The sequence below is a fragment of the Heptranchias perlo genome, chromosome 5 (assembly GCF_035084215.1).
Source record: "Heptranchias perlo isolate sHepPer1 chromosome 5, sHepPer1.hap1, whole genome shotgun sequence".
Classification (NCBI taxonomy): Eukaryota; Metazoa; Chordata; class Chondrichthyes; order Hexanchiformes; family Hexanchidae; genus Heptranchias; species Heptranchias perlo.
Window position 1 is genome coordinate 51,089,998 of NC_090329.1, and position 26,377 is coordinate 51,116,374.

At 41.8% G+C, this 26,377-nt stretch overlaps 1 protein-coding gene and 1 long non-coding RNA gene across 2 annotated transcripts in view; both read left to right on the forward strand.

The window, feature by feature from the left end:
- matn3a (matrilin 3a) lies at positions 1 to 25,001 on the forward strand. The gene is made up of 4 exons (XM_067985328.1): positions 1 to 181; positions 8,123 to 8,692; positions 15,436 to 15,558; positions 24,787 to 25,001. The coding sequence occupies exons 1-4, from the start codon at positions 1 to 3 to the stop codon at positions 24,999 to 25,001; spliced, it is 1,089 nt and encodes a 362-aa protein (XP_067841429.1).
- The window catches only part of LOC137321368 (uncharacterized), a 230,284-nt gene that overhangs the window by 64,917 nt on the left and 138,990 nt on the right, over positions 1 to 26,377 (forward strand). The window lies entirely within an intron of this gene.

A 26,377-nucleotide genomic window follows, 5' to 3' on the forward strand; every position in this document is an offset into this window, starting at 1 on the left:
ATGAAGCTGTTGTGGAGCGGCGTTCTCTGCTGTGTCCTTGTGGTCATCGTCCAAGTTCGTGGACTTAATTACCGTTATCAGAGGGTCCCAACCCAGAGGGTCTCAACCCAGAGGATTGAACGCCCGCCGACCGTCGGATACACCAAACCAGCTCTCCCACAGCGCAGTAACGTTGTGCAAGGTACATTGGAAAATAAGAGGAAGCTTCCCTCTATCATCTGTAGGATAGGAATAATAGCCATTCTATTCATTCAAAGAAGTCATCTATGATTTTACACAGATGGTTTCTTGTTTGAATTCCTATCGTTTGAACATGATTATTTTAAATTGTTTCCATTTGACTAGTTAGTGATGGCAACTCTTGTCGAAATGTTTTATTTTTTAAAAGTCGGTAATTGCTTGTTTGGCAAGTAGATCCCCGAAAAACAGATATTACGACGTAATATATTCGACAAATAAATTTAAATAAATAACTTTATCATGTTTAATTCTATCAAATAGACCTACTTCTTTAGTTAATAGCAGCACTTTCCGCACTTCGCCAAATACAGAACATTTCTCGATACTACAAATAGCTTTTGTGAGAAATAAATGTTTTCAATTCGACACTCAAACAAATTTATAATTATTGTGAATTTCATTTATTTCCATCTATATTTCAGATTGGGCAGCTTTGTAACTGCCACTGCTGGCTGTAACACATTTGGCTTCAATTGCATATTTTTAATAATTTATCATCAATCAAATTTACGTCTATCAGGTCAAACAATATGATTTGTTGAGTACGCATAATCTATTTAACCAACGTCCAATGACATGTCAGAACACAACAGAATAAAAAGAATCAGACGGTAAAGTGTTTGACTGCAAGGGATTTGTTGGGAATTTGGGTTAGAACTTGGAGGCAAATAGCTCAGTACCACTTCATGCGTGTCTAAGCACACTGTGTGTCACATCATTATGGTATTGTATTCTCTTTCACTTGATATTCATTTCCATTTCCACTTGAGAAGCCCTGCTCTCCAAGTCTGAATTTTGGATCCTATAATTATTGGCGTCGATCAATGTTATGTGTCCGTAAGTAAACTGTAATCATTCTTTCAAATAAGCGCAAATAAAATAGGCCATGTCGCTTCTGGGCATCATAATACAGTTCTCGAGATTATACACATTCTTTCTTTATACGTTTAACTTAAATTTTTCTTGATCAGATTGATCAAAGCAGAATCCATATTTTTGAATGGAAATCTTATTCATACTAAATTATTTCTAACACTGCTAGATAATCGAAAAACTAGGGTAATCCTTGCAATACTCTGTAAAGTTGCCCTTGGGGTGATTGTCTCCTGCATCGTTTCTGAAATTCCTTTCTGATGTCATTCAGGGGTAAAGTACAGGACTTAAAATCCGCAGTTCCCAGCCACAACCTGTGATACGGTGTGTGAGAGTTACAGAGGAGCTGTTATTTTCCTAATAACCTATGTACTTATGCCAAGTTATGTGCGCGTTTTGGTATCTTTTGCACCGCGCCAGTACCAGATGTACGGTATAATGCTTCCAACCCTTCGTTTGGAAGAGGTAGCTCCTATTCTGCCAGCGAGTGCACATCGGCTGCGGCATAACTGCAGCTGCTGCACTGTCCACCTCTTGAATTTTAAACAAGATTTAGAAAGTTTTTTTTCCTAACTTTAAACCGCAGTCAGTGGTCAGATAGCAGAGTGATGTTCCAGTGGACCTGCTGTCACTGGCTCCAAAGTTTGACTGCGCCGTTTAATGATAGTTGCCCACCTTGTGCAATTCTCAGAAATGACACCGATACTGCTCGGCTTTGCGCTATGTAATAAATAACATATAGATTAAATTGAGCCTTTATTCTCTTAACCTCTTAATGGTGTGCTTTTCTAGGCCATGAAAATTCTGCTTACAATTCCTGTCAGATGAAGTTCGTTTTTTGAATTACCATTATTGTCCTGGTCATAATAGTTGGAGAGTTCTCTTCTAATATTGAATCGGGGACAGGGACTCAATTAATAAAATTAACATAAGTAAAGCAACAGTAATGAATAAAATAATAGCACTAAAGAATGACAAATCCCCAGGACTAGATGGTTTCCATCCCAGGGTTTTAAAGGAAGTAGGTGAGCACATTGCAGATGCCCTAACTATAATCTTTCAAGGTTTTCTAGATTCAGGAACTGTCCCTCTGGATTGGAAAATTGCACGTCACTCTGCTTTTTAAGAAAGGAGAGAGAGGGAAACCAGGGAATTATAGACCAGTTAGCCTAACATCTGTTGTGGGGAAAATGCTGGAGTCTATAATTAAGGATAGGATGACTGAACACCTGGAGAATTTTCAGTTAATCAGAGAGAGCCAGCATGGATTTGTGAAAGGTAGGTGGTGCCTGACAAACCTGATTGAATTTTTTGAAGAGGTCACTAAAGTAGTGGACAGGGGAATGTCAATGGATGTTATTTATATGGACTTCCAGAAGGCATTTGATAAGGTCCCACATAAGAGACCATTGGCTAAGATAGAAGCCCATGGAATCTAGTGAGAGGTACGGACTTGGTTAGGAAGTTGGCTGAGCGAAAGGCGACAGAGAGTAGGGATAATGGGAAGGTACTCACATTGCCAGGATGTGACCAGTGGAGTCCCGCAGGGACCTGTCTTGGGGCCTCAATTATTCACAATATTTATTAACGACTTAGATGAAGGCATAGAAAGTCTCATATCTAAGTTTGCTGATGACACAAAGATTGGTGGCATTGTAAGCAGTATAGATGAAAACATAAAATTACAAAGGGATATTGATAGATTAAGTGAATGGGCAAAACTGTGGCAAATGGAATTCAATGCAGACAAATGTGAGGTCATCCACTTTGGATCAAAAAAGGATAGAACAGGGTACTTTCTAAATGGTAAAAAGTTAAAAACAGTGGATGTCCAAAGGGACTTAGGGGTTCAGGTACATAGATCATTGAAGTATCATGAACAGGTGCAGAAAATAATCAAGAAGGCTAATGGAATGCTGGCCTTTATATCTAGAGGACTAGAGTACAAGGGGGCAGAAGTTATGCGGCAGTTATACAAAACCCTGGTTAGACCGCACCTGGAGTACTGTGAGCAGTTCTGGGCACCGCACCTCTGGAAGGACATATTGGCCTTGGAGGGAGTGCAGCGTAGGTTTACTAGAATGATACCCAGACTTCAAGGATTAAGTTACGAGGAGAGATTACACAAATTGGGGTTGTATTCTCTAGAGTTTAGAAGGTTAAGGGGTGATCTGATCGAAGTTTATAAGATATTAAGGGGAACAGATAGGGTGGATAGAGAGAAACTAGGAGTAGGGGATTCTAGGAGTAGGGGACACAGTCTAAAAATTAGAGCCAGACCTTTCAGGAGTGAGATTAGAAAAAATTTCTACACACAAAGGGTGGTAGAAGTTTGGAACTCTCTTCCGCAAACGGCAATTGTTACTAGCTAAATTGCTAAATTTAAATCTGAGATAGATAGATAGCTTTTTGGCAACCAAAGGTATTAAGGGATATGGGCCAAAGGCAGGTATGTGGAGTTAGATCACAGATCAGCCATGATCTTATCAAATGGCGGAGTAGGCACGAGGGGCTGAATGGCCTACTCCAGTTCCTATCTTCCTATGTTCTTGTGATGTGATGCAAATTTAGGCAGTAAAACTGGGTATCAATGACAGAAGAAAGCCAAAATTTGACCACCGTGTTGGCAGATGATATAAACTTGAATAGCAAACAACTGGTGCACCACAACACTCTAATATCATCATATCTTTCCCATAGACTAAATAGTTGCCTTGCATCTTCCTGTATTTCCTGGGTGGTTTATATATATATATATATATATTGCATGCAATGCAGCATATTGTGAAAATTAACCTGCTTTTCTGACTATTTACACGTCTCTCATTTTTGATTTCCTCTTGTTTTTCTCAGTTGATTTTCTTATTTGTTTGACTGCCATTCGCTCCCTCTCTTCCTCTCTTAGTATTTTTATTTGTCACTCTCCTCTCTACCAGACATTCGAATACTTTTTTTCTCTGCATTCTCTGTGATTTGTCTCTCTCTTCACCTTTCTGATTGCTCTTTTATTTCTACAACTCTTGTTTCTCCATGCTATCTCTTACCATAAGGCCATAAGAGATAGGAGCAGGAGTTGGCTATTCCGCCCCTCAAGCCTGCTCTGCCATTCAATGAGATCATGGCTGATCTGATTTTTTACCTCAACTCCACTTTCCCGCCTTTTCCCCATATCCTTTGACACCCTTGCTGATCAAAAATTTGTCTAACTCAGCCTTGAATGTATTCCAATGACTCAGCCTCCACAGCTTTTTGGGGTAAAGAATTCCAAAGATTCACCACCCTCTGGGAGAAGAAATTCCTCCTTCTGTCTTAAACGGGCGACCCCTTATTCTGAGACTATGCTCCCTAGTTTTAGATTCCCCCATGAGGGGGTAACATCCTCTCAGCATCTACCCTCCTCCCAATTCAAACCAGGATGTGGTCATGTGAAACGACGCGATTACCCAGCCAGGCTAAGAACCAAGGAAACCAATTCTGAAATTATCTCCTATTTTTCTCGCAAGCTTTTTAAAAAAAAAATTGGTCAGAGAAAATGCAATGTTAACCATATAAGATATCAGGGTTCGCGATATCCATGTGAGTAGGGGCAGAGAAACTACACTTTTGTTCCTAAAGAAATCTTAGTAACTATGGTCACGCTACTTCGAATTTGGCCAATGTCAGCAGTGGTGAAGGAAGACAGACAAACTTGATCATGTTCATGGAAGAAGCTATCGCATGTAGCGAAATTCATCAATGAAAGATTATTTACCATTAACAAAAACGGCCATGAGTGGCTGCACTAGAGTTTCTGACTTTTGACACAAATTTTGGTCTCCCTTTGATGTAAACAGAACCGTCCCATTGTGAATTTCCGTGGGGATTCTCCAGCTCGCCCGCGGAACTTCAGCGGCAGAGCCACGGGAACCCGGTAAAGTGGAAGAAACATTTCTTGAGCTGAAGTTACCGCGAACGAGCAGGAGAATGCCCGCGGAAATTTACCCCACAGCCTCAAAAAGTCCAGGTGTTTCTCTGCAGGACAGTAAAATACAATGACGTTTTATAAGCCCATATTTTCTATGTGCATACCGAAATCGAAATGAGACTGGGGTACGTCTTCACTTTTTAAAAATTCAACAAACTGAAAGGGAAGGTGAACATACTCGTTTTTTCCTCCTTTATACCAACCACTGACCATGTCATCACTTTGAAATTTGATGGTTACTATAGAGAAAGCAAGGATTGTTTTTCTGTACTTTTATACTTTCAATGCCAAACCTAACTGTGAACTCTACCTCACATCCTGCTCCATTACCCTGCCTTAACCAACTCCCACTGAAATGCACTGAGTTCAAAATCTTCACCCAAATCTCTTCACCGTCTCTGCCACATTTTGGGATTTTTTTTGACAATTCCTCCACAGAAAAGATTTGGGAATAAGTTCTGTTTAAGCACTGTGCTTTAAAATTAAGTGAGTTCACACAGGTTTAGAATCTTACTTACAAAGGGGAAATTGATGGGTTTTTTTATTCGTTCATGGGATGTGGGCATCGCTGGCGAGGCCAGCATTTATTGCCCATCCCTAATTGCCCTTGAGAAGGTGGTGGTGAGCCGCCTTCTTGAACCGCTGCAGTCCGTGTGGTGAAGGTTCTCCCACAGTGCTGTTAGGAAGGGAGTTCCAGGATTTTGACCCAGCGACGATGAAGGAACGGCGATTTATTTCCAAGTCAGGATGGTGTGTGACTTGGAGGGGAACGTGCAGGTGGTGTTGTTCCCATGTGCCTGCTGCCCTTGTCCTTCTAGGTGGTAGAGGTCACGGGTTTGGGAGGTGCTGTCGAAGAAGCCTTGGCCGAACTATCCTTACTGTTTTCCACAATGACAAGGGACAATAAATAATTTGTCTTAAGTTCAGAGCTGGTCAGAACCAGAAGTTAGCCTGTTAATGTGGGATAGTGTGACGTGGTTTTATTGTTTTCTCCTTATTCACGTGGAGGGGTTTGAAGTTAAGTAAAATGAGTGAGTTTTGATTATAACTTTTATATTGTACTTTCATTTGCTGTTTATAAAATAAAGCAGATTAACGATTTGTATCTGGCCTCGTCTCACTAAAGTGCTTTCAGTCTGCCTACTGAAAGATTGGAGAAGTGCACATGAGTACACATGTGAAAGACCTGATGACCAATTTTTATCATAAGGGGATTCATTGTTACACTCTGCCCACCCTTCCACTGGTTATATTATCGTATGATTAAATATTGGGCAGTACATGCAACTCCTGAACGTAAGATATGGGGACCACTCAGAGTGACCAGCATTGCTGAACCCAAGGCAATATTTAAGGCGGGCTTAAAATTTGTAACAGTCTCACCCCTCCCTTCCTCTGTAACCTGCAGTAGCCTTACATCCCAGCCTGCATCTTTAGCCATCACTAAATGGTTACTTCTTGATTTACTTCATCTCTCTTACTGTGGCCTCCTGTACATCTCATTCTCCCTTTGCTACAACAATGGTCGTAGACTCCTCAGCCAAATGGATCCTTCTTTCTGGAATTCTTTCCCTAAACATCTGGACCTTTCAAAAGTCTCCTCAAAACCTATCTATTTGTCTATGCTATTGGTCATCTCTCCTAACTTTTCTACCGCTGCTCATCATCCATTTATCCTCTGTGAAGTGCTTTGGACAATTACCGTATAAATGTAATTTGTTGTTGTGATGTCTCGCTACAATTGCTACATGATCATTGTTATTTATTAGCAAAAGCTAGTCAGGTTGAATACCACTGGCTGTAAAACTAAACTGATAGTCTAGAACTTCACTCGATTACTTTAAGGATCAGGAATACACTTTAAAGACCTTTCCCTCAGAAGATTAAATAAATTATGTGTGATCAATGATACAGTGAGTTAGCCTGTCAAAGGCATGGCCTTGATAAGCTGAATATTTTTATGTGCTTGAGTTTATCATAATGACCTCCATGAATATACAATCTACTCATGTTAATGGGGGGCTGGTCATTGTTCATGACAAGAAACAAAAAATGTTGAATTTCAGATATGTTCTTGGACATACCCAAGACAACCTTTCAACATTTTAAAGCATCAAATAGAGACTCACTTCTGCAGGATGGGCTATCCTTTTTTGCATAATTGCACTGCTATTCACAGTACAGGAAGTAAAACTCACTAGATAAAGTCTCCTGTTAGGTGTCATTTCTGTAAGGAGTCTCAAGAATTCCAGCAGCAAAAATGTTACCTACTTTTCATGTGACTGCTAGAACCATGTGCAAGATGACAGGTTCAGGTATGCTTTTAGTGATGGATTTACAATTCATTTATAGATTTGCAAATTGATTATTTTGTTACGAGGAACCCCATAGTGCAGGACATCATCATGGTTGAAAAAAGTAGGAAAGAAGGTGAAGTAGATCAAGATGTAGCCATTTGGTGATAGCACGTTTGGATTTTTAAAGCCTATAGATTGTAGGAGGAAGGGAAGATTGAGGAAGGTAAGCAGTCCACAATTTTAAGGTCCTGGGAAAGAATGAGTTATATTATGAGACAGTGCGATGAGTCTTGATTTCAACACTGTGAGCATCGGGGAGGAGGAACAAACGAGGGAATATATCTAAATGTTTTTTTTAAATTTGCATTGTATATACACTGTCCACAAATCTTACTTCCTGTTGTTACGATTTTGGTCACATTTTTCTGTCAACATTTACCATTACAAATTGCTATGTTAATATTTTGCTACATTCAATTTTGCTAGGTCAAATGTCACAATGTAGTTACAGGCTCTGGCCAGTAGGTGGCTCTGTGGAACTAGGTTCTGGAGTCTCTCTCCCAACTCTTTTGCCATGTTATACATAAAAATCTTATATTCATCAACAGGATGTAGACAATGTCACATGCAATTTACTAGTGTCATATAAAATATATAAATATATTATGTTTTCATGAATGTGTAAAATATGTATTTTGATTGGTTACATACACTGTATTTTAGATGTTCTTATTTGTTCATTTCACAGAATCACAATGTAAAAGTCGACCCCATGATCTGGTTTTTATCATCGATAGCTCCCGTAGTGTCCGACCCCAGGAGTTTGAGAAGGTGAGAATCTTCCTAGCCAATATGATAGACACATTGGATGTCGGACCTGACAGTACCCGAGTGGCAATTATCAACTACGCAAGCACTGTGAAGATAGAGTTCATGCTCAACACCTACACTACCAAGAAAGACATGAAGCAGGCAGTTTCTCAAATTGAAACCCTTTCCACTGGTACTATGACAGGTTTGGCCATTGAGAGTGCTATGACCAAGGCTTTCACAGAGGCTGCGGGCGCAAGATCTAAGGACCTTGGAATCTCCAAAGTAGCCATCATCGTGACAGATGGGCGGCCCCAGGACCAGGTGGCTGAAATAGCTGAAAGGGCTCGGGCAGCTGGTATTGAGATCTATGCTGTTGGGGTGGACAGGGCTGACATGCAGTCCCTCAAACTAATGGCTAGTGAACCATTGGATGATCATGTCTTTTATGTGGAGACATATGGTGTGATCGAGAAGCTGACCTCTAGGTTCATGGAGACACTTTGCGGTAAGTTATCCCTGGAGTCACTAAAATATGGAGATGCATATTAAGTGAATAAAATAGTGGTCAAATACTGTACTGTACTTTTCCAGGATCCTTTATTGCCTACTGTAATTTGCAAGTTTTGCTATCCAGCATTTGTAGTTTATATTGGTTCAATGAAAGGAAGAGTTGAGGCCTAGCTTCAAAGAAAATGAGAGCTCTTCAGAAAAATAACAAATCATTCTAAAGCCGCAAAATCCAAGAAAGCATTCAACAAATGGAAAACAAATACATAATTGACTAATAAATCCATCTCAATATAAATAGAAATGATAACACATGGGGGGTAAATTTCTGTGGATGTTCTCCTGCTCATCCACTGTAACTTTGGCAGAAGAGTCACAGAAACCACAGAAAAATGAAGTAAATGGCCGGAGGTCGATTGGACAAGTGGGAGAACCCCCATGGAAATTCATCCCCATTGTCTCTTTCACAAATACACACACCCAGTTCACACTTTGAATAGATTCCTTTATGAACACAAAACTCAACAGTTACAATGAAAAAAGACAATGAATTGCATAAACAATACTATTACTAAGCTTAGCAAGTAGCACATTTCAAGCATGGTCAACTCATTAAATATTAAAATAGTCATTTATTTTTCAGTTTGAAAATATAAATATAAATGACTAATTTATGCTTTTCTTTTTAAACGTACGCCCAAATTTCCTTGGAGCTGTTCCCGCTCTGTCACCATAACTTCACTGGAAATGCGGCAGAAACCCTGTTTATGCACATAATGGGGTTTCCATTGCACTTCTAATGAAGCTACAGCAGTGGAGTGCGAACAGCTCCAAGGAAATTCTGGGCCATAATTTTTAAAATAAATTTTAATTGGGACTATTTGGTGGAAATGGTACTTTAATGCTAAATATTATGTAATTTAAGTTTAGAGCTATGTGAAGTAGTTTCAGCTTTGCACCGATGCTAAAGTAATGGAATGTAAATTGTGTGTCAAGGCCCGAATCGACTCTGAAGTGAAAGGGAGTAAGACCTCCTCCAGTGTATTTCACTTCTTTTTGTTCTGATTGAGCCCTGACTCCAGATCCAGATCCAAATGTGCTTCAAATTATATTTGTAAATAAGTACTCAAAAGTAAAGGGAATTTATCCTGTGTCAACATCGAATCAATGTCATATGACCAGCTCTAAACATTCTATGTACAAATGATATAATGTCAAAACAAAATAATTCGTAAAGACATTGGCCTAGAAATTGAATCTTGTAGTGTTTGTTTTACAGGCGTAAAAATGGGCACCTAAGTGTCCAATATAGCGGATGGCGTGCGCGCCCTCATTTTGAGCCAGAAGTGTGCTGCCTGCCATCTTGGATAAGGCTTCTCTGTAAACATCTAGGGCGCACACTGGAAGTATTAAAATGTCTCATTATAATATTTAAATTAGGGTCCTATGCTTGTTGTAAACTTCTGGGTTTTTTTTAAACCTATTTTCTGTCTTCTACAACAGATTTATGAATACTGCTAATGCTTTTTTACTGCTGCTGGAATGCTTTGTATGCCTTCAAAACCATTTTATTTGAATCATGGGTGGGCAGGTAGGGCTGCCTTTGGGGCTGGAGGATGAGAGGGAGCAGCCAAGAAGACAGAAGAGAGCAGGAGCAGCTGGTAGAAAAGGGAGGAGGATGGGAATTGTGCAGGAGACCATATCCACAGCAGGTCTTCACGGAGTACTTCTCTTATCTTAACTTCACTGAAGAGTAATGTGTCAAGCGCCTTTGCTTCATAAAGGAGGCTGTCACCAAGCTATGTCACCTGCTGAAGCCACAACTCACGCAGGGCAGTACAGCACTCCGGTGGCATCAAGGCCACTGTAGCTCTTAACTTTTATGCCATGGGGTTGTTCCAGGCAGCAGCAGATGACATCAGCGACATCTCCCAGTTTGCTGTTCACCGTTGTATCAGGAAGGTGACTGAGGCTCTCTATGCCAGGAGGAACAGCTAAATTACTTTCCCAATGGACAGAGCAAAGCAGGATGAGAAAGCACTGGGCTTTACCCATATTGCAGGCTTCCCCAGGGTCCAAGCTGCCATAGACTGCACCTGCCTTGCATGCTCTCCAATACCATCCTGGCGTCTTTTGGAATAGAAAATGATTCCACTCCCTCAACGTCCAGCTTGTTTGTGACCACAGGAAGTGTATCATGCAGATCTGCACCTGGTTTCCTGAGGCAGTCATAATTCATTTATTTTGCACCATCTATGCCACCTTTAGTCCAACCAGGCCATAAGGTCACATGCTGACTACTGGGCAACAAGGGGTATCCCCTTCAGACATGGCTCATGACTCCTGTCAGGAACCCGGGCACAGGGGTAGAGTTGGAATACAACGTCACCACCAGAAACTTTATCGAGCAGACCATCAGCGTGCTCAAGCAACGCTTCCGCTGCCTACACCCCCCTAAAGGAGTTTTACAGTACAACCCTGACCACGTTTCCAGGCTTGTGGTCGTGTGCTGTATTCTATGCTGCTTACTTAGCGATAATGAAGGTCCGGCCCTTACCACCAACTGGGAAGCAAGGAGTGTAGGAGGAGGAGGAGGAGCAGCATCAACCGCAGTGGCCCTAGATGCTAGACCTCTCAGAGAGGAGCTCATCCAAGAGAGCCTTACGTGAACCACCAAACCCCCAATCCCTAATACACCAACTTTCCCACAATCCTTGTCACCACAGTCCTTACTACCACTATCCGATTGCCTTTCTTCAGTCCAACCTTATGTGACTTGCTCTCACTTCACTGTAAATATTAACACCAACACCAAATTCCAAAAAAAAACCAACAACTCAATTCTATCTGTGTATAATATTTAACAGGAATAATTAAGAATTACCCTTGTGCAACCCCTTAGTACCTGCCTTGTGTGCTTGTTTGCCTATCCTTGTTCTTCTATAAAATGTTCCCCAGTGTCTACAGCTTGGGAGGTGGAAGGCTGCTGAACTTCCATTGAGGACACTTCAGATGGCTGTGGTGGGTGACATCAAGTAGCTCTGGGCCTCAAGGGCCTGGCTGCAGACTGCAGCATCTCGGCATGGGTCAGGACAGTCTGGGTGGTGAGGGAGCAGTCATGCTGTCATCTTGAATGACGACCGCAAGTCCCTCTCCCATGGAGCCAAGGTGTTGTGGAAGTCCTTGTGAACACTAGTTCCCAGAGCCAAGATGGCAGCCGATTTAACTGACCACTTGCTCCATGTTGGACAGAATGGGCTCCCTGCTCTGCATGAAGCCCTGATACAACTTGGAGCTGGACTCTTCCATGGTGTGTCATTGCATGCAAGCTCGCTGGCAGGCTGCCCAGTACATCTAGCATTTCTTATGTGTGTCCAAACCGTTCTTCCATAGCCTGGCCCTCAAAGTCTGCATCTGAGTCCGCTGAAGGAGAACTAGTGAGCGATCTCGCCCTCCAGCGAGCTGGCACCTGCGGCATCCTATCCCCCTACCCTAAATTCTGCACTCTTGTGATTCACCATGTGAAGACCTCTCCTCTAGCCTACCCTATACAGTACACATGGTGCCAATCTCTGAGCTAGTAATTGCTAGGGTCAGATCGAGTGACGCTGCATTTTTAGGAAGGCTGGCCTCCTCTTTCTGAAGTGCACAGGGGGCATCAACATTTTCAGCATCTAAAATGAAAGAAAGGGGCAAGGTTTAGCTTTTAGTGTGAAGGGTAAGCAGAGTGAGAGCAGAGAGAGATGAGTGGCTGCTGAAAGCAGCTGCAGTATGTCATGCAGAGTGTGTAGGGTGAGATAGAAGTAAGAAGGCAAAAGAGGATAAGGTATGAAGAAACGCTACATGACGTCTCCTCCAGCATTGCCATATGACTCTTCCCCTGCCCGTGATGGCCAGCATGTTTTCTTCCAGAGGGAAAAGGGTGAGCACGTGTGCTCAGCTTCCTCTGGTGATGGCCTCCTGCTGCATGTTGTGTGTGACATTCTCCTGCAAGAAAGAAGGGAATGTGTTAGTGACATCCTTGAGAGGTGTTTTGAGAATGTGACTGTCATAGTTGAATAGTTCGTATGTTGTGTGGAAGATGTACGGTGTAGGAAGTGAGTGTTGCAATAGTGATGAGAGTAGGAGGTGCAGAGTATGTGAGTATGAGGAGAAGGAGGTGCAGTGAAGTGTGGTGCAGTGATTGTAGGAGAGTGAAGGGAAGCGGGGGAGGGGAGTGTTGTGAGCAGTGAGTTTGCAAGTGGTGGAGGTGTGAGGAGAGATAAGATTCCTCACAACTCTGATGAGATTATTTCACTTTTTCTTGCTTTGCAACCAAGTCCTGGGAGCTAAGTTCCTGGCATTATCCTCCTCTGCAACCTCTTTTCACTGGTAGTGGAGGTATTGCCTGGATGGCTTTCTGCCCCCCCCACCCCCGGAGAAACAGGTTCTACCTCCTCCTGTCCACCGCATGGACCAGGGCCTCCAAAGCGCCATCAGGGAATCTTTGGGCCCAATCTGCTGTTCTTACAGCCATTTGTCTCCTTACAAATTTTCCCTATAGTCTGCAGCCAGAGTGCCCCTCCCCTTTAAGGGGTGCTGGCTGCCTTTTAAGGGTGTCAGTGAAGCCCGATTTCCTGCCCCCCACCTCCACCCCCCCAAAACAGGCGTGCTGCGAATGAATAATGCAGGTAGAACTGTACCATTACTCATGAAGTAAAGCTTGCACATATCATCTATTAGAATAATTTTGGACAGTTGAATGCATGATAACAGGCAGATTAGGAACTTTAATTATGTGGAGAAACTAGAGAAGATGGGATTGTTCTCTTCAGAGTTGAGAAGGCTAAGGAAAGATTTTATTGAGGTGTTCAAAATTATGAAGGGTTTTGATAGAGTAAATAAGGAGAAACTGTTTCCAGTGGCAGAAGAGTCGGTAACCAGAGGACACAGATTTAAGGTAATTGGCAGAAGAACCAGAGGTCAGATGAGGAGACATTTTTTATGCAGCAAGTTGTTGAAAGGGTAGTGGAAGCAGATTCAATAGTAACTTTTAAAAGGCAATTGGATATATACTTGAAAAGGAAAAATTTGCAGGGCTATGGGAAAAGAATAAGGGAGTGGGCCTAATTGGATAGCTCTTTCAAAGAGCCAGCACAGGCACGATGGGCCGAATGACCTCCTTCTGTGCTGTATCATTCTATGATTCTATGTTTACTTAATGTCTGAAAGCAGATGTACCAATTCAGAATTGCTGGCTGAAAATTAAATGATAAATGAATACTGTGCAGTTTATTGATGTTAACTGGTAAGCACTGGGTCAATAAATGTATTATTACCATACCTCATGAATAAACATGCATACAAAACATTCCAATTAATATATATAGTCAACACATGTCTCAATGAACATTATAACGATAATATAGAAAATACTCTTCAAAGACAACAAAAAACGAGAAAGAATGAAGATCATCAAAATAAAGATCATTAAAATGTAGCCTCAGAATAATCTTGCAAAGATTGAATGGAGAGAAAATAAATAAATGAAAACTCACATTTACCACAATAGCATTGAAATTTGGATTTTGTTGTGCCTACTAAGTATCTGTAAAAACAAGAAAAGCCTTTTGCTAGACATATGTTGAATGGATTGCCCTAACAAGGAAAATGTGGTGACGACCGTTGATTGCTTATTTTTCAACAGCTTATTTATTTATGCTTTTCAATTAAAATGGTGCTTACAGGTACCATAGTTCAAATACTCAATGATAGATCATAGAATTGTATCAAACAGCCAAGGTTAAAATACTTGCTACATAAGATCCAGGTTCACTAAAACATGTAATTTAATACTGGAGAGTAAAGAATGGTTCGGTAGGCTACTTTTATTGTTGTTGTACAAAGAAGGAGTTAAGCTTTTGTTGTAGAATTTGCTGGAGTGGGGCATCTTGTGGCGTGCACCGTTCAGCTCAAAGTTTTTTTGCTCCGTAAGTTGCTGGAAATGCGAGCTGATAACGGCGTGGTGAGGGCAATGGGGCATCTGAGATCTTGGTGAACGACAAGACCAATAGTCTATCACCTCAATCAAAGAGATTTAAGGATTGAGAAGGAAACAGAGAAATGATTGAGAAGGAGGGTGAATTAGAGTGGGTGAATTCAATGTCAAATCAGGTACAGAAAGAGAAATAAAGAGAGGGAAAGAAAGATTGGATTAAGAGAGAGAGAGAAAAAAAAAGAGACAGGAAGGAAAAGAAAGAAAAACAAATTAAAAATTAAAAATTTGACATTTTTAAAATCTCCAACAAGTCACTACCTGAAGGAATGAGATTCCACACTTTTAATTGTTCATTTTCTGGCCCAGAGAGGTTGATTAGCAGTCATTAACAATTATCATGTCAAAAGGGTACTTACGCTGTTAATTACTAGAATTAACTTTCTGTGGCGAGTTTAATGGGCAATTAATGTGCAAATGCAGCAACTTCATGAAACTCATGGGGAGATTAAGCATGAGATGCCGTTTTTGTGATGCTAACGGCATAGCAGCGCAAATTGGCCAGCAACTTGTGGCGATTCGCACGGTGTATCTCTTCCTCGCTACAAGTTACTGGACAATTTGCACATTAATAATGACGTGTATCATTCACAAACCATTATTTTTTCAGCAAATTCCGGCCCAAGATGTGTCATTTGTGTTCTTAATATTTCTTTTATTTCCATCTAATGTTGCTGCAAATGCAATTTTAAAAATACTTGTTTCAGGTGTGGATATCTGCGCCATTGGAAATCATGACTGTGAGCAAATATGCGTGAGCACTACAACATCCTATTACTGCAGGTGCCGTACAGGTTTTAACTTGAACGAGGACCAGAAAACCTGCTCAAGTAAGCCACTTACCGCTAGGGGTCTTCCATGTCATGATGGACACGAGTTGTTCTGGGAGGTCGTAGTTGGTTGCAGGTGGTTTGAGCCTGAAAATTGCCTTTGTCCTTATGATATGAAAATAATCATCATACTGTATATTCTTTCCTTCTTATACAGTTCTTGGGAAGATTTTGTCTCCTTTTTGTTCTCGCACTGTGAGTGTAGATACTGATAATTGTTCCATTTGTTGATAGGTTGTACACTAAAAAAATGTTGAACAGATTGCCCAAACAAGGAAATGTTTTTTTAAATACTTCCTTTAAGCTATTTCATGTTCCAACATAGGAAAAATCAAGAAATATGAAGTATTAGGTTTGCTTTCACACCAATACAGAAAATACAGCAGACTCCATTCTACCATTCAGGCCGTTAGAATGGTTTGTTTGCTGCTTTATGGATCTGGAGCCAATGGGAAGATAAAAATGGTTTGATTGTGTCCTTTATGTGGACCGAAAGAACAGGGTGAGTGAGATGATTTAAATGTTTCTTTGTCTTATTGTTGATAATTCATGAGACTCTGGCAGTATAGGTATAGATTTTTTTTGTTGTCTTCCTTTTTATGCAACTTCTATTTTGCTAACGTGTTCTCTATCCAAACTTCCACAGGCCACTCCACTTAACAGCCCTACTAAATACTAACAAAGTCATCAAATCCATGTTTTCTGAATTAGCCCATCAGTCCTGATATTGAAATCTACAGATTCAGGGATTGGAAGTAAATACAGGAACTGCTGGTCGGATTTCAAATAAAATTAGTTGGTTCAGTTTATAAATCAATACATCAATCCTGATCAATGAGGATGGCTATCCACAAGTTTCAGAACACATTCTCTACACCTTTCCAGGCAGCTCTCACTATCGTCTGCAGCCGCTCACTTCTGTTTTTGAATTGACTTTTGCTGCTCCACTCATTACTAGTGTTTAAAAGCAATTAAATTGATTTATAAAAATGTTAATAAATCACTCATAGGTACTGAATTCCATATTTAGAGTATTTTCCTTCACTAGAACATCTCAGTGAAAGGCTCCTAATTTTACTTTAGTGCATGGGAGGAAATAGTGAAAACAGTACTTCAAAATGGAAGTAAGCACCTCTGAGTGACATTATGAAGCTCACACATCCAGCACAATGCCCGTATTCAGTAAGATTGCCTATCAGACTGGACCAAATAATTTGGTGTTCTGCTTGTTCACTTCCACAGACTTGCAGGAAGGAGAGCTGGATTAAACACTGTCTCTTCACCTTTGGAACCTGGATTCAAATCTAGCCCAGACTAAAGGGGTGAAAATGTCTTTTGTCTACCGGCTATAAGGATCCTATGTGAATGGATTTCCCAGTGGGTTTAGGTACACACTACAAAACTGCCCCTAATTTGGCACTAATTCGCATTCTTACTTAGACAGGGCACAGGATCTCTGGTGCGGCTAATGTAAAAATGTCACATAGGTCCAGTAAGAGTACTCTCATGAGCCTGGACAGTCTCAAAACTGACACGACCGACCAAAATGGAGGGTGTTCTATTTCCCAATACTAACATCCTTCACATTGATGAGCACAAAATTGATAAAAACAGAAGTTAAGAAACCTTAGTTTACTAGATATCTGAAGCAAGATTTTACTTACAGTCTGTGTTGGTGCTACCTTAAAAGCTAAGAATGATTCAGAAAAACAGACCACTAGAATGAAACTTCACCAAGTAGGTTAATATTGGTTAAATGCATTTGAGACCTGCTTCCATGTTGCTATGCCACTAGTGATGAGCATGGGGGAATGACTACAAACAGTGCTGAAGACTAAGGCCCCGATATTAGGAGGGAGGCGGGTTGGCAGAGGGGATGTCGACTGGGCGCGTGGGTAACGCGCCCAGTGAAATCGGTGTGCTCTGCACATGATCTCAGCCTAATTGAAGGTACTTATGCGTGCTTCTGGGTTTCCCGTTGCAGACCTGCGCAGCGGGCACACTGTGCGCCCGCACCACAGGCTGTCAGCAGGAGGAGCCCTATTTAAAGGGGCAGTCCTCCAATGCTCTTCCTGCAGCAAACAACCAAATTGGCAGCATGGAGCAGCCCAGAGGCAAGGCTGCTCCAAGGTTCTCAGACTCCTCACTCCAGGTGCTGCTCGATGGGGTCAGGAGGAGGAGGGAATCGTTTTTCCCAGTCGACGGGAGGAAGTGCCCTGCCTCTGCCACCAAGAAGGCCTGGCTCGAGGTGGCAGAGGAGGTCGCCAGCAGCAGTAACATCTCCCGAACCTAGGTCCAGTGCAGGAAGCGTTTTAATGACCTAACCCAGTCAGCCAAAGCGAGTATACTTACGCATTCTCCCACACTCCGTCTTCCACATCACCTCCACCACCACACAACTCCTTCTGCACTGCCACCACAACGCCCTCGCATCACCCCTCACGTCCACTCAACCATCATCTTCACCTTGCCTGCACTTACTCACCGCACCAGTTCCCAATCCTCATACAATCTCATGGCTATGTCTCACACGCACCCTCCCATGCATTTCCCTCATGGTCACCCCCACCCACACCAATGTATGCAGTGGGTCACTATGCAACCATCACTCAATCATGCCTCTCTGTGTTTTGCCTTGAAAGGAGAAGAGATGCCAGAATGCCCAGGAGAGGGCAAGGACCGGAGGGCGCCCTCCACACCAGGTGGTCCTCACCGACGCAGAGCAGCAGGCACTGGAATTAAGCCATACGCTGGAGTGCCTGTCCGTGGCGGATGCCGAGACTGGGAGCGCACAAGCGGCTGGTGACAGAAATCTAACACTCAGCACTCATGATAGCGAATGATCTTAACATCACTTGGCATCTGCAGCACCTCAACATCTGTCCACATGCTTAATATTGCTTTCTGTTCTCTTGCAGGGCCATTGGCAACCGCCGTGATGGCGGAGGGCGATTCCTCAGAGGACCTGCTGGTCTCTGAGGGGGCATCGTCACATCTGAGCCAGCCATTCACCAGCGCAGATACACACACCTCGGTGGCTCCCTGTCCTCACTTAGTTGGGCTTGCACACGGTGAGTCACCACGCACATGTGAGCACGAGCAGACCCTGGTGGAAGGGGCAGTTGTGGAGAGTCCGCGTCGGTGGGAGCACTCTTCTCCAGGCTGTGCTCAGCTGGACCCAGATGCTGAACCCTGGGGGCCAGCCATGAAAAGGAGAGTCATCGGGGGCAGCAGCACATTGCCGAGGTACTGGAACAGTTGCCACGCGCACTCTCCACAATCGCACAGAGAATGGAGGAGTCCAACTCCTGCATGAGTGGAATACTGTCACAGGGATGTGAAGGCATCTCTGAGATAGTGTCGCGGGTAAGTGCGGGAATGTCTGCGATGGAGGGAAGGTTAGCCTCCATCGAGCTTCAAGCACGGCTCAACAATGAGTCCATTCAGGCCCTGACAACGGCCATTCGGATTCAGGATGAGCAACATTCTGCCACCTTAAACAGGCTGACAGATACGTTACAACTGGCCTTCCAAGTCTTCACACAAGTCCTCCAAACTGTCATCCAGCAGGGTGGAAGGAGTGATGTGGGCCTGGCCACGGAGAGGGATGATAGCGAAAGGGGACATGGAAGTGGGGACGCCACTCAAAGTGCTCCCACGTCTCACCCGTTGCCCCCCTCTCAAACAGTACCCGCAATGCTGCCTCCTCTCCAGGTGGTCGTCTGCCCCTGCACAGGTGCAGGTGGAGCAGTCTTTGTAGGGGCCCCTCACGGGCACCGAAATCCAGAGGGCGTCCGTGCAAAGCATCTCATCGGTCAGGGCATGGACAAGAGCAACCTGCCACTACCTCTGCTGATGCCACAGGGGTAGCACCATGTCGGGGTTCCCAGAAACGTAAGGCTAAGGTTTTGTGAGGGCAAAGGGAATGCACAAGGGTATATGTTGGAATGTCATGTTTTTCATTTAAGTTTGTTTCTTTTGCCACTCACATTAAATATTGTTATCACCACTACTGCCACGTCTTTGCAAATCTTGTCTGGCTTGTGCGATAATTCCCTTTCCTGAGGATCACCATGAAGACCCACACCTGATGCCACCCATTAGGTCATTGCAGAGTGGGTGTAGGTGTATTTGCAGGGCTCTTTTGTGTAGACGACTGAGAGACGCCGGCGATGTCCCCGGTGGCACCCTGGAAGGATCCGGAGGAGAAGAAGTTGAGGGCAGTGGTGACTTTGACAGCGACAGGTAAGAAGACGGTGCTCGGGCCAGCCGGGAGCAGCTTGTCATCAAGGAGGCTGCAGATGTCCACGACTACATGTCGAGTGACTCTGAGCCTCCGTGTGCACTGCTCCTCAGAGAGTTCCAGGAAGGTGAGCCTCAGTCTGTAGACGCTGTGCCTTCTGCGACGCATCTCTCTCTGTAGTTGCCCTCCCTCCTGCTGTGCAGGTGGATGTGTCACAGCACTGTGTTGTGGAGCTCCACATGTCTGAGGTGGATGGCGTGGCCGGCGAGGCTGGTGATGCTGTTCGTCCTCCGATGAGGTCATGACTGCAGCTATGGCGGCCCCCATCTGGAAGATGTACGTTTGAGGGGGTCCGCAAGGTAGATAAATGTGTCTGCACACTGGGGTTGAGCTTCCAAGTTGGTGAATTTGATTGTTAGGAGGAGGGTGGTGCAGGCCAAACTTTGTCCAAAGTGACAGAGTGGCCTCCTGCAATGAGTGAGGGTCTCCCCCCTACCTGTCAAATGGACCTTTGCAGCTCGCACTGGCTGGTGGCTGCAACACATCTGTTTTAACTGGGAGTGTTTCCCCCAGCACGGGAAACACGCTCTGTTGAGATGAAAATCCCACCCCTCCTAAAATATCATGTCAATCAGGTCTGCAAATGACCTGAACTATTTAAATAATTGCTTTAAGTGGGATAAAGCCGGCGGGAGTCCTGCATGCGGGGGCTGTGCGCGGATCTAACCGCGTCATTGGGGAACCTGGAAATGGGCGGGTTGGAGCCGGGCTCCGAACCCACTCCGGGATTCCACGATTTTAGCAACCCCCCGCCACGAACTCACCCGCTCGGCCATCCTAAAATTGACCCCTAACTCATTCGGATTGATCATTTAAAATACATATTTATTTTGCTGGAAGATGGTTGAAAGATCATTTGAATTCTTTTCCTGTCATAACATTATTTTTTGATGGCTTGTTCCCTTCTAATTGCCCCCAGTTGGCCCACAGCAGCCATATACCTTCTATGGCCAAGAGGGTGGGCAGACTTTTTACATGTTTCTGTCTAAGCCACAGAAGCTAACCACCAGGAGATCTATGGGGTGATTCATTGGCAGTTCTTCCTCTGATATATCTCCCTCTATAGGAAAAACTGTGTCCAGTGCAATGCAACTCAATGGAGTGGGAGGATAAAATCCATACCCCATTACTCCTTTGCTTCACTTTGTAACTTTTAAAAGCTTGGCAGCATAATACCATTATTATGTCCTCTTTGAAATAACATTATTGGAGGTGCTGAGGTGAGGTCAATGGATCAGAGAAAAAGTTTTAAAGATTCTGTTGGCAGCACTTGCATCATTGCAATTTCCCTGTTCCTGTTCTTTCCAATAATGGGAGGAAGGATAAAGGAATAAATTGCTGTTACTTTGGTGGACTGCAAAAGAGCATCAACACTAACTATGAAACTAATGACATTATGTTATGAGGAATAAATATTACCTACTTTCTTTTTGTGGTTAAAAATAATAGCTTATTCCATAATTGATATCCTGCTTTCAGTATTTAATTAAAGGGGCACTATTTTCGTGAAATAAAGTGTTGGGCAAACCTTTTCTCATTTGGGAAGAGGGAAAAGCCAGAAGAGTTGTGTGTCATGATGTAGTCACAAAAGTGAAGCAATGTGTGTTTTGACAGAATTTACATCATTGCATTGTATATGAAAGCAAACAAACAAAGGTTAGCTGAACACTCTTTTCATGATAATGGTGTAAGTAAATGAAATGACTACATTTACTATCACAGTGCAGCAATTGAGAAAAAAATAGTTACTTTGCAGCTGTATTTAGCTCAATGGATCTAAAGAGGGAATAAATCGTTATTATGATCTTGCTACACCAATTCAGTTTGTGTAAGAATTTGGGCCAGCAAACAGAACATACCCTGTACTCATGGTTTACCAAACTGATGTAAGACATTGCGCTGAGGGTGAATTGTTGAGGAATCTGATTTCAATATGGTTCAATGGAATTAGAGTACTTGATTATCTTTTGTGTGCGTAGTACCTGACAATAGGTGTAGGCAATAGGCATAACCCTTGTTGGGTTTATTTAGCACTCCAGTGGTGTCAGGACCAAATTCGCAACACTTGGGTACAACTGAGGACAAACAAACTGAGTTGCCTAAAATACCTGGGCAAAAGGATAATGGCTGGATAAGCTCCAACTGGGGTGGAAAATAGTTTCAGTGAACCTCAAGACACAAAATCCTCATTGTTCAATGCTTGCAAAGTAGCTATAGTATTTACAGATGGTTGTTCTCAAATGATGTATCAGAGCATGCAAAGGAAGCCAGAGCACAAGGTATGTATGAAATATTGTACTTACCTTTCGAGATGAAATGTAGAACTTATGCAACTGCAGAGATTATTTGGTAAACATTGTATCTTGTGTCGGCCCCTGCCACATACCCCGTTCCCTAGTCACCATTTCCATCCCTCTCCCTGGCCACTGTTTGAGGCTGAGCTGGACTGTTCGCAACCTCGACGTCCTATTTGACCGTGAGCTGAGCTTCCGACCCCGAAACCTCTCCATCACCAAGATCGACCACTTCCACCTTCGTAACATCACCCCTCTCCTCCCCTGCTGCAGCTCATCTGCTGCTGAAACCCTCATCTATGCTTTTGTTACCTCCCGACTTGACTATTCCAATGCTGTCCTGGCTGTCCTCCTATCTTGAACCCTCTGTAAACTTCAGCTCATCCAAAATTCTGTTGCCCGTATCCTAACTTGCACCAAGCCCCGTTCACCTATCACCCCTGTGCTCACTGATCTACGTTGACTCCTGGTCCAGCAACGCCACAAATTTAAAATTCTCATCCTTGTTTTCAAATCCCTCCATGGTGTCGTCCCTCTCTATCTCTGTAACCTCCTCCAACCTTATAACCCTCCGAGAACTTTGCATTCTTCCAATTCTGGCCTCTTGCACATCCCCGATTTCCATTGCTCCTCCATTGGCGGTTGTGCCTTCAGCTGTCTAGGCCCTAAGCTCTGGTATTTCCTCCCAAAACCTCATTGCCTCTTTACCTCTGACTCCTCCTTTAAGACACTCTTTAAAATCTATCTCCTATATGGTTTGGTGTCAAATTTTGTCTGATAATGCTTCTGCGTATGGTCTACTCAGTTTTTCAGGGTCTACAGCGGCCTAACCACTGGTCCTGAAAGGGACTGTTGGAGGCCGTAGAAGAAGAGGTAAGTTTCGTTTTTTTTAAAACTTACCTTATTGAATGCAATTTCACAATTTACCATCGTGAAATTTGAACTCAAGACCTCTGGTTTGCTAGTCCAGTACCATAACGTATACATGACTGTACCTAGTAGTTATGAACTTATGTTAAACCAGTGGCTTTTCTTTAAATTGGTGCTAAGTGTTTCCTTATTTAAATACCTTTTAATCACTGCAAGATCAAACTATTTTATCTTTGTTATAAATCAACACAGACAGACAATTGAAAGACTACCAGTCTAGTGGCATCAAATTAGTGCTCCTCCTGGCTCCACAGCAATTCTGTGGGCCGCTGGCAGCCCTCGCTCTTTCTCCTCCCATTCGCCTCCCACCTCTCCCAGAACTCACCAGTGGGCCAGCTCCGAGTCAAAGCCGGACAAATTATCCAGAGCCCCAACCGGTGTGCTGCATTGGAACAAGTTCAAATCTCACCATGTAACTTGCGAAAGTGATTTCACTAAATCTAGTAATGTGTGGGCTGGCACCAGAAAATAATTTCCATGAAAGCTACCAGATTGTTGTAAAAACCCACTGGTTCATTAATGTCTTTCAGGGAAGGAGATCTGCTACATATAACTCTAGTCAAACACTACATGGTTGACTCTTAATGCCCTCTGATGTGGCCTTGCGAGAAACTCAGTTGTACAAATAATCTCTAACGAGGTCCACCACCACCTTCTCAGGGCACTAATTGCAGCTTTGCTAACATTACCCACATAATATGTATTTTAAAAATTCACGTGGGCGATGTTAACATTTTTAATAGATTAGCTTGTGTTATTGCAGCCATTTAAAATACAGCAATGAATGTTGGTTTTTTTCAATTTTTATGGGTAAGATACATTCAATTTAGTGAAATGTGCATATAATTAAGATTATTGTTGTTTTCTCAGGAATAAAAATACATGTTATGGGTGTGGAAAAGTCAATGTTGTTGAAATGCAAGAAATAGCTTCTAACCTGGATGAGAATCATATATTTCACAGTACTCATTTTAACACAATCAAAATATTTACAGACAAATTAAAGATTAAAATCTGCAGTGGTAAGAACAGAAAACAGCTTACTGAGCCACATTTATTGTTGTATTTTTCAATGTATTGTTCAAGTAAAGTAAAGGGGTAAGATTTTAAAAATTATGCTGTGATCTATCTGGTCTTACTCCACTAATTGTCTGTTTCTTTAGTTAATGCATGAAATGGATGCTTTTGTGACATTGCATGTTATTTCAAATATAATACTTGTTTTTAGTTTTCTTTTAGAACACTTTTCCACAATATTACTCTTGCTATTTTTTACAAGATGATGAGAAATTGTTTCTTCTATCCTTAGTCCTATTTGGGTTAAAGTTGGTGACAGATTTGCATTGTTATGTTAATTTGATGGAAGAATTTATACCTGCCATGGTGTGTCAATTAACTCTAATCTTGAGGATTCTTTAATGAATGGAAACTATATCACTTTCATTTTCCTGCCACTTGCCTGTCTCACTTTTAAAATATTCTTGTCATGCAGCATTTTACTGACCATTTATGTATGCGTGAATCGAGATTTTAATGAACTCCATTTCCTCTGACATTCCTGCATGGATAATTTTAACTTTAAAAATACTGAACTATTTGCTATTCCATTTAACAAAAGCAATTAAATTATTAGTCATTTGCTGAAAATAAGATTGAATCTTAACCATGCATATAATCACAAAATAGAATTTTACTTTGCAGAAGAAGCTCAGAGAAAAATCACTGTTCAAGATCCATGCAAGTGTGAAGCTCTTCTTGATTTCCAAAGGAATGTCCAATCTAATTTTCAAACACTGACTAGCAAACATATCCTTTTAGTGCTTAATTTGTTATCTTCATCCAGATTATTCACTGTTGATTGCTTAATGGACTTTGTAACTAGTTTTTATTGGCTTGGTAAATCTAACAGAAGCTAAAAACAGCTGTTGAAGAAATAGTACCATATAATAAGGTCATATTACCTTTGTTATACTACACAAACTTTAGCTTTTTAGCAGACTGATAGATGTAGCAGAACACTGGAATCTCAGAAGGAGGGTATTGTTAAAATTTGGCTGTTCTCAATGGATAAGTTTAGCTGGTATTCATTCACATGGAGTGTTTTATGGAAGTGGAAAAATCAGCACTGATTCGTATCCTTCCGTATGAAGAATCATGCTAAACTAGGGGATGATACAGAGGGGTATAGATGGATGACACCTACTATCACACTGTCATGCCTGTAGGAAAGAATTAGAAAGATAGTAAAAATTGGAATATTTAGAAAGAAAAAAATTAAATAAAAATGAAATGTAATCTTTATAGTATATTTCTGTAGACACTTCATAATAGTATATTTTTCATAACTATTATAAAGTAATTCTGAGCAACCTAATGGAATTATCCTTAACTATTTTATACTAGATCAAGTAACAAAAAGAGTGCAAGCATTTGAATACCATCTGGGTCGATACTGAACATTGTGTGAGCACTCTGTTTAAAGAGTGCACCTTATTTTCTCACCGCTATTAGGCTAACTGTCCATTCTGTTGAGCAAAGCTCTTTCCAAACTTTTATTATAATCGTGATCTGATTAGTTATTTTTATTTCCATGCTACAACTATAGGTTTTAACAGCTGTAATAAGGCATAGAATATTAACATATGCCATGAAACAAACTGAAGCCAGTGTACTACTCAAATCTCTCTAACTGGTGTTACTACATAGTGGCTCAACTGCTGAAAATATTGATTTTACTACTGTGACATATTACATAAGTGCTATATATCAATATTAATCTTGACTGTATACACTTAACAAATAACTAAGTTGGTAGACAACAGAATAAACTAGGAATAAAAGAATGCTGAGATATATTATGTATGAAAATCACTAGCTGAATGATCTATTTTATTTGTCATAAATGCAATGTTCTGGGCTTAACTGAATATAATTTCTTATCACTGATCAAAAGTGATGCTATTGACGAGAATATGCATAATGTATATTTGAATTAAATTTTTAAGTATTTTATTTTCAATATGAGTAAAATGTATATTTGACATTAAAGGAGTTAAAATAAATAAATTGTGTGCTGTGTTTTATTCTCTAATGTTAGTGCTTCCAGTCCAACTATAATTTGTAGCTTATACAAGAGCCTTGAGAAGGTTCTTATTCAGTAAGAATATGAAGATGCACCAAACAGTTAGTTTTCTGTTCATTCACTTCCACAAACATGCATTAACACCTGTCTTTAATTTTATTATACCTTGTCTTTATTTAATCATTGTTTGTACATTGTTTTCTTTTTTTT

Excerpts from the sequence above, each read along its gene's own strand:
- matn3a (XM_067985328.1), top strand. The coding sequence starts at position 1 with ATGAAGCTGTTGTGGAGCGGCGTTCTCTGCTGTGTCCTTGTGGTCATC. Across the intron at positions 182-8,122 it reads GCGCAGTAACGTTGTGCAAG|AATCACAATGTAAAAGTCGA; the intron begins GTACATTGGAAA and ends TTCATTTCACAG. Across the intron at positions 15,559-24,786 it reads GGACCAGAAAACCTGCTCAA|AAGAAGCTCAGAGAAAAATC; the intron begins GTAAGCCACTTA and ends TTTACTTTGCAG.